This window comes from Cenococcum geophilum, assembly GCF_001692895.1.
Source record: "Cenococcum geophilum 1.58 unplaced genomic scaffold K441scaffold_5, whole genome shotgun sequence".
NCBI lineage: Eukaryota > Fungi > Ascomycota > Dothideomycetes > Gloniales > Gloniaceae > Cenococcum > Cenococcum geophilum.
This window is the reverse complement of record NW_027137563.1, coordinates 3,699,648-3,707,997: the sequence shown is the minus strand read 5'-3', so window position 1 is coordinate 3,707,997 and position 8,350 is coordinate 3,699,648. Positions and strand designations below refer to the sequence as shown.

At 46.9% G+C, this 8,350-nt stretch overlaps 1 protein-coding gene across 1 annotated transcript; it reads left to right on the top strand.

Moving 5' to 3' along the window:
• The first annotated feature begins 3,749 nt into the window (after positions 1-3,749).
• K441DRAFT_693282 (von Willebrand and RING finger domain-containing protein) lies at positions 3,750-8,038 on the top strand. Its single transcript, XM_067652638.1, has 6 exons — positions 3,750-4,607; positions 4,660-5,359; positions 5,417-5,646; positions 5,704-6,412; positions 6,467-6,771; positions 6,822-8,038. Exons 1-6 carry the CDS (start codon positions 3,995-3,997, stop codon positions 7,685-7,687), a joined length of 3,423 nt encoding a protein of 1,140 aa, XP_067508626.1. The 5' UTR covers positions 3,750-3,994; the 3' UTR covers positions 7,688-8,038.
• The last annotated feature ends 312 nt before the right edge of the window (positions 8,039-8,350 follow it).

Genomic DNA, 8,350 nt, shown 5'->3' with positions numbered 1-8,350 from the left:
ATTTATTAGTTAACGTAGTAATATAAATAGTATTAGACAAGGAGATGGGTAAAAGAGAAGATAGAAAGGACGGAGGAACCTCCGGTAGGTGTTAGTCAAGTAACATTAACGGCTAGTTTTTATTACCCAAAAATTGCGTTATATAACGATATTTAGGAACGCAAATATATACCCCGTTCTATACTTATACCACTACTAAATATTTTAGATTTTATACTTAGAGCTACTTATAATAGGTATTCCTAGGAAATCTACTAGTTTAAAGCTCTATAATTAAACGTTATTAACGTTTTATAGGGGTCGTTAATTAAGCTCCCGGGACACAATTTTTAAAGTTTAATACTATACCAATATTATAACCTTCTTGCAGTAGCTAAGCCACCCCCCCCCCAAATCTCCTCCCCCTTCTCCTCTCCCTCCCATTACTCGACGCTGAGCTATTACGTTGTTACTAAGCCATTACGTCGTCGTACGTCCGAACCGTGGTTGATCGATTATGTTAAACGTCGCTACTGTGGCCGCACCGCCTCCGCCCGTTAGGGGGAGGGTCCTAGCATACAGTTATATCTCTTCTTACGCGCGTATTTAATTAAGTTGGGGTAGTAGACTTACTTTAATTCTAGCTATGCGGCGATTTAGTTATTAGGTATTAGAAATATTTAGTATATAAAGCTTTAAATTACAATTACAATTTACTATATTAGATCCTACGTAAAGGGCTCTATATTAAAGCTCTGCAGTCTAAATATATACTAAATTTATAACTAATATAATCTTTAAGCCTAGCTTAAGTAGGGCGCCTTAGTTACTGCAGTAGATCCTTACCTAGCAGTAACTAAGGCGCCTTGATCTTACTACTACTTCTAAATTAAGTAAAAGCTCTATATAGGGGGGTCCCAGGGGGTCTCCCCTTGGAAAACCTTATCTCTATATATATTAATTAAAGTCTATATAATAAAGCTCTAAGTTAAAGCTTTGGGTTAATTAATTGGCTTATTACTTATAAACTCGGGTTAAAATTTACGTTGGGGGACCAACGTTCCGCATATTTTTCGATTAGCAGAGCGCTTATACTATGTAAGAGTACATATATTGTAAGAGTATATATATTAGGTCCCGCCGCGCTTGCGACAAGTTCGCAAGCACTCTCAGTCTTTTTGGCCGTATGGCGACGTGGAGGCGGGCCACGTTACATATATTAGATCCCGCCGCGCTTGCGAACAAGTTCGCAAGCACTCCGTGTCTTTTTGGCCGAATGGCGACGTTAGGGCGGGAAACGTTACATACTACGACGCTAACACTACGACGCTAACGGACAACCCTTTTTTTAATAGCTGGAATTTTAGGTATTTTCAGTTTTTATTTAGTTGTTTTAAACTGTTAATGTGGTTATGTCTCTAGTTGAATTGTAATGCAACTGATTGCGTGCTACGACACTGCATTACATTCCATGCACTGTATGCGAGTGTTTTCGGTTTCTATACAGGCTTGATAATCGACTATGGTCTTAATTGGGTGAAAAGGTATTATGCTGCAACCCATAGTTCGCTGGGATAATTATAATTACAGAGCAAACGCAACGCGGATAGGTCGGAACGTTAGTGTTGATGTATCAATACATTCGGAACATCGCAAATGACCTGCTTCCTTTCATCGACTTGTTTCCTCGGTTTTCTAAGATGCGTAATCGCTTCCTTGTGGATCTACTAAAAACGCGCGCTTCAAATAGTTGTGGCTCAATCGAGTTCCAGCGGTCGAAACACCACGAGGGCAGTGCCTGTGCAGTAAGCGGCGGTTCCTCAACGGCGGGCCTAGCGTCGAGGGATGACTCGGGGAATTGGAGTAATTTGGGGATCAGCAGGATAACATCATAGCATCATAACATCACAGGGTAACGTCGCATGGCGGCCACGTGCAGGATTCTAACGGCGTTTGCGTTAGATTATCGGACGCTCCGTATTAGAGTTTTAGCCGAACTCAGTTAGATCAGCTCGCATTTGGTTACGGGGCAGGCACGCCAGAAAATCGCTCATATCTGCTCCCTATATTTCAAATTCTTCAACACAGCGTCTGAGCTTATGGGCGTCGCTTTTACTAGTGTTAAATAAAAGTTTTATAAATAAATAAATTTCCTTTTTGCAAATTATGCTCTAACTATAATAGGTATATCTATGTTTTTTTTAGTATATTAGATTCTTTAAGTAACTATTATCCTTATATAGATTATATCCTTATAAAGTATTATTAAAAGACAAGATATAACGTTATAGAAAATAACTTAAATTTTAAAACGCATTTTCACTAATTACATAGCCCTTCGGCCGGTAGGGTTCTACGATAATTGGACCGTGCGCGAACGCCAGAATCAAAAGTACGCGTATGATCACGGGGGCTTGATCTCATTGATTCTATTGGCCGGTACTTATGGATAACCGTAGGACCCATTTTACCAGCCGAAGGGATATCTAATGTTTGATATAAGATAGCTATAACGTAGCTACTACGTAGAGTAGGTAGAGAAGCTAAAGGCCTTTTACCTCGTGGTATTTTTAAGATACTTAGATGTGGAAAAGGTGGTGAGGTTTGGCAGTGTTGTAATAGTACGTACAGTAAAAACTAGTCAGTATGATACGGGTTGTACGTATCGTTATACCAAGGTATTGCTATACATAAAGTCATGTGTTGAGTTAATAAGCAGGAAAAAGAAGGTAGTCCGAAAAGGGCATAGGGTATCTACCTTAAAGGGCCAAATAGCTTCCCTTCCATAAAATATTTCTTCTGGTTATATCGATTTTGGTGGCAGGAACTTAAAGATATCATTAGAAGTCAGTTTATCGTAAAATATACTAAAAAAAGGTTTGATTAAGAGATGTAGATTATAATACAGAGTATATCGTTATAATCAAATATCGTACTAAAGAGTTTTTACTGTATATAGAGTTGCTAGTTTGGTGGTTTGATTTTGTGACGGGAAGCTCTCAGACGCTTCTCTGAGAATTCAGGGGGTAATAGGGAGCAGTACGCACGTGCTCCACCCCCATTCTCCATGAGATAAGCGTTAGACGATAAGGATGGAAGACGGTGCGACTAACCGACTGCGTGGTGGTGAGAAAGTCAAAATGCCATTCTTTGGGGTCTTGCTGCGGTCCCTGCTTTTCCCACGCTGCGAAGAAGACGATCGGTCCGCGCGAAGGAGGTGCTTGGGAGCAAGCTGCGGCCTGACTCGCCGCGCCGACTAGGTAGCTTAGACGACTCGCGCTGCAGAGACTACCTTGGCGGCAAGAGTCTTTGACGAGATGCCATCTGGGTGTTGAGTTTCCAGGCGTCGCTGCATGGCAAGCCGAAGCCGTGGCGATGCTTCCTCTGCGTGGCCCTGGCAGCTCTGCCGCGTTATTAACGACTCTCCAGTCTGACTCGCCCGGGCCCTGAAGACTCTTGCTGGCGCAGGTTCACGACGCTGCATAGCGGGCCAGGCGGCATGGGGTCTTTGAGCGCCAATCCTTTCTTTTACCGGCGCCGCATTCCCCCCTCCCCCAAGCATCAGGTTCAACCGCTGACCCTGCACGCCACGCAAAGCCCTTTTTGGAAACGTATTGCTGCAGGCCTGCCCCCCTTCGGGCCCCTAATCGTCTGTAAAGTTGGTAAAGTTTACTCTCCTCTAGTAGTGGCGGTCGGGATGCGAGACGAGTTGGTCGGCCGTGCTCCCTCCCCATACCTTGACCATGCACTTCCTCCGGAAAGCCGAGTACATAGAACCACCGCAATCCCCGCAGCAACTGCGCTATTGACTTGAGCGTTTGCTATTGATGCTGTAATTAACTCCACTTCCCTGCTCCACCGATATCCGCCCTAGTAGTCTAATCTAGGGTGCGCCTCCTAGTTCCCAGACTTCCCACGGCGCTGCTCCAGCGATCACGGCAACCACAGTCTCGATGCTGAAACACCGCTGAGGAAGCGAACAAAAGCCTGGTCTCTAGCTTCCACCAAGAGTTCCATGTCGAACGGGCTCCATCAACCCTCTTCCGGTCGTCATCCATCGCGAAAACACCAATATTCGAGCGAAATCAAGTCGAACCTCTACACACTCGGCCTCTTGGGCAACAAGACGAGGAAAAAGCCCACTAGAAAGCCCAAGGGTGTCGAGTTCCGGGCACCAGTAGTCCACGACAGTATTGCTCCCGCTTCGTCGTTTGTTCCACGCTTTGACCTGGCTCATATGTTGTCTTATCCAGGCTTCCGACCTCGTTCTCGCTCCTCCCAATTCTCTACCGACACAGCAAAACCCTCCGCCTCACATTCATCGAGAAGTATTTCGGCTCATTCGCCCTCCGTCCCGCGCTCGAGCAGAGGTATGGCCGGTGTGCTCGACCTGGAAAGATCTCGGACCCGGCGGGAAAGGACATTTATTGGGAGCGAATGCACCGTCTGCGAGGAACCCCTGGAACACACTCTCCGCGGCGAACGCATTCTACAGCTATCGTGTGGCCATGTCTCTCATGAAGCCTGCTTTTATGAATATATCCGTGAATTTGAATCGCAAAATTGCCCAACTTGCAATGCGCCATTGGGACTAGATACCAGCAGGGGAGGTAATGTTCTGGACCTTGGTAAGTAGTAGATTAACCCCTGTCGGTGAATCCTCGTCTGACAACTCTGCAGAGAAGCTTAGCACCATAGTCCGATCGGTGCAGCATAATGAGCCGAGAGACTCTGGGCGGACCGCACAAAATACGCTAACACCGTGGGATACCCAGACAGTACAAGATCATCCTAGGACTCGTGATGGCTCTGATTCCCAGGGCCGCCCCCAATCACAACAGCAGCATCACGATCCCAGGGACAGTCGCCAGCGGGAGAGTAGCCATAACCGCGAGAGGTCAGAGCGGATGGGATCCATGTCGCGCCAACATATGAGAAACGACAGTGGTGCAACCGGAGTGGCGTCCTCAGGAGACTACGCCGATACCCACAACCCCACCGGACGAAGACACGATTACGATGTACAGTCCATGGAAACGAGCCTTAGCAGCCCCCGAGGCCTACTCAAGAATCCTATCCCGGCACCTACCGTCACTGTGCGTAGCGAATTCCCAACTCTCAATCGTTCTCGCCAGCAGCAGAGCTTGACTTGTCTGGTAACGGTGGAAGTGCTAGAAGGGAAATGGAGGCCAGATCCAGAAGATATGCGAAGTGTACCCCCAGTGCCTTCGGTTCACCCGAGCGAGAATTATGGGAGGTCAAAATCCCCAGCTCCAAGCAGAGCTTTTGAACAAATGTACGAATCCTCTGAGGCATTGGACGAGATAACCGAAGATCTGCATTCCCGCGTAGACAATTGGCACGGCCTCGACTTTTCAAGGTATAACACTCCAGACGATTATCTTTTTTTTTCTTTTTTTTTTTCTGACTTGCGCAGGTTTGGTAAGCTTCGTCTACATGGTCATGTCCGGGTTGGAAAGGATCGTCAGTCATGGCAGGAACTGGAATGTTATCTGTTCTCTGAGATGCTCATCTGCGTGAAAGAGAAGAAAGCGGCACAACCGCCGCACTGGGATGGCACCGAGTCAGTTAACAAAAAGAGCAAATGCACTCTGAAAGGTTCTATTTTGATTAAGAAGCATCTTAAGCAAGTCGAGCATTCGTCGGGTAAGTTGTATTCGCTGCTCCTTTAGATTAACTACCGTTGACGTTAGTTCGGAATAGATGGCGCAATATTGACCCTAAGTCTCTCTGTTGTTGAATTACCCTCGTTTCATCTTCAATTCCAAAATCGTAATCAACTTGAATTATGGAGACGAGCCCTCATGGATATAAACGTGGAACCACTGCGCAGAATGCAGGATTACGACCACGATAACTCTGGGACAGACGAAGAGGACTATAGGACATCTAAAAATAAACGGGTTTCATCGGTAAACTCATCATATGGGGCAGCTAGATCGAACAACACAGCCCCAACAGAATACACAAACTCTCGTGCAGGAATGGCAGATCCAAGGCTTCCGTCTCCTATTCATGTTCCACTCGACATTGTGGTTGTGATTCCGGTATCTTCGTCTATGCAAGGGCTTAAGATAAACTTACTCCGAGATGCGCTCAGATTTCTCGTTTCAAATCTTGGAGAAAGAGATAGGATGGGCCTTGTGACTTTCGGATCTAGTGGAGGCGGCGTTCCCTTGGTTGGGATGACTAGCAAAGCCTGGAGCGGTTGGCAGAAGATTTTGGACTCCATACGCCCGGTTGGACAGAAGAGCCTTCGAGCCGACGTAGTGGAGGGTGCGAATGTAGCGATGGACTTGCTGATGCAGCGCAAATCCACCAATCCAATCTCCAGCATACTACTGATTAGCGACTCGTCAACTTCCGATGCTGAGAGCGTCGATTTTGTGGTGTCAAGAGCTGAGGCTGCTAAGTAAGTTTCAACCCTGTGAATTTATATATTAACGAAGTCACTGATCTTGTACAGGGTTACGATACATTCCTTCGGTCTAGGATTGACTCATAAACCAGACACTATGATCGAATTATCAACACGAACCAAGGCATCATACACGTATGTCAAGGATTGGATGATGCTTCGGGAGTGCGTAGCAGGATGTCTTGGGTCCCTTCAGACAACCTCGCATCAAAATGTGAAACTCAAATTGAGGCTTCCCGAGGGGTCTCCCGCCAAGTTTGTTAAGATAAGCGGTGCATTACAGATTACGAAACGAGCAACCGGACGAGACGCGGAAGCTTCTCTCGGGGACCTGCGCTTTGGAGATAAGAGAGGTATATTAATCTATTGACTAGCTATTGCACGTTTCTAACAACCATTGTAGATATTCTTGTGCAGCTGGCGATAGCACCCGACACGGCCTCGCCAGAACAACTACCTCAAGATCCTTGGGAGACGATAGTATCGGGCCTAGAAGCACTTGGGGGGCCTTTGGACCAAGACGATCAGCGGAGCCTAAGTGTGGAAGAAGTACCATTAATCCAAGCTGACCTAACGTATGGCGACATACTACGGGAAGGCACAATCTCTCATCTGCCTCGGCCATCCCTCCTAGCGATCACGATGCTGCCTTCTGTATCAAAAAAGAATTCAACTGGTCGTCCTTCTACGCCTCTTATTCCGCCCCACCCATCTGTCGTCCAGAGGCGGATGGAACTTCTAACATCTGACATGTTAACTCGGGCGCTAACTCTAGTTTCCCGTGGTCAACATGAACGCGCTCATCATCTTCTAAGTGAGACTCGAAGTATCTTAAAAGGCCTGGGTAAAGGGGGTCTGCCGCCGCTACCACCTCCAAGTAATGCGCGTGCGAGCAGTGGCCAAAATTCTAGCAGTGCTGGACAAGCGTCACCAATTACAGAGAGCTCCGAACGGCCACGGACTCCGTCGCCACATGCGGAGAATCCCTTCACTCCTGCCGCTGGGATTGATGCAACAACAATGTATGCACTCGATGCAGAACTAGAGTCATCACTGGAATGGATCAACCATCCAGCCGTGTTTGGACGGGATTCTCGAAAGGCGGTATTACAAGCTATTGGTGTAATAAGTTCGCAGCGAGGTTACACATTCCGGACTCCATCGGAATCTTTATGGGCTGAGCGAATCACGGGCATCAAACGGCTATCTGAGCGTTCTCGAGATTGGCGCGAAGCAGGGGATGGTCAAGCTCTCATGGAAGAGACTTGAAGGACAGGTATAACATGGGGCAGCTTACGACCGTGATGATCCTTGTATATCTGTAGCATATGGAAAATAAACTGGGTAAGGGAGTCTTCTGATTGCTATTTTTGGGATCAACTCTTTCTTTCTTTTTGAATTGTTTTATTGGTGTAGGTTAAAGGAGGCACGATGATACCACACAGTCGACCTTTTGCGATGGAAATTTACGACGTGCATTAGAGCGTCTCGGAAGATACCAGTGGCCACAAGCGAGTTTGATATATTCATGGATTTCGATTTATTTTGCCTCATTATCGAGCCCTCTTTTGATGGAAGGGGTTGCGTAGACCAATTGAGCGCTATCTTGTGACTATGCACGGGGGACATGATATCATTGTGACAAGAGGCCGGGCCAAATTCAAATCATGATTGAGCACACTCCCGGCGTGTTTCTGCATGCACACTAGACCTCCATAGGGCGCTGAACCAACAACGTTTGAAGGTCTCAGGAGTCAACGATATCCCAGCGGCGACGCCCTAGCGAGGGTGGAGGATTGAGATCCCCGCCGGGAAGGCCCGAGGTACAGCCCTACAACAGCCTTGCATAACTGGTCTCATGCCATTATACTGACGTCGTGCGGTTTGTATGTCACCAACTTCGAGAGACCATAGGTCCACAGTGTTTAGTAT

Coding starts and splice junctions, on each gene's coding strand:
- K441DRAFT_693282 (XM_067652638.1), top strand. CDS start 3,995: ATGTCGAACGGGCTCCATCAACCCTCTTCCGGTCGTCATCCATCGCGA. Junction 6,413..6,466: donor TCAAGAGCTGAGGCTGCTAA/GTAAGTTTCAAC, acceptor GATCTTGTACAG/GGTTACGATACATTCCTTCG. Junction 6,772..6,821: donor GCGCTTTGGAGATAAGAGAG/GTATATTAATCT, acceptor CAACCATTGTAG/ATATTCTTGTGCAGCTGGCG.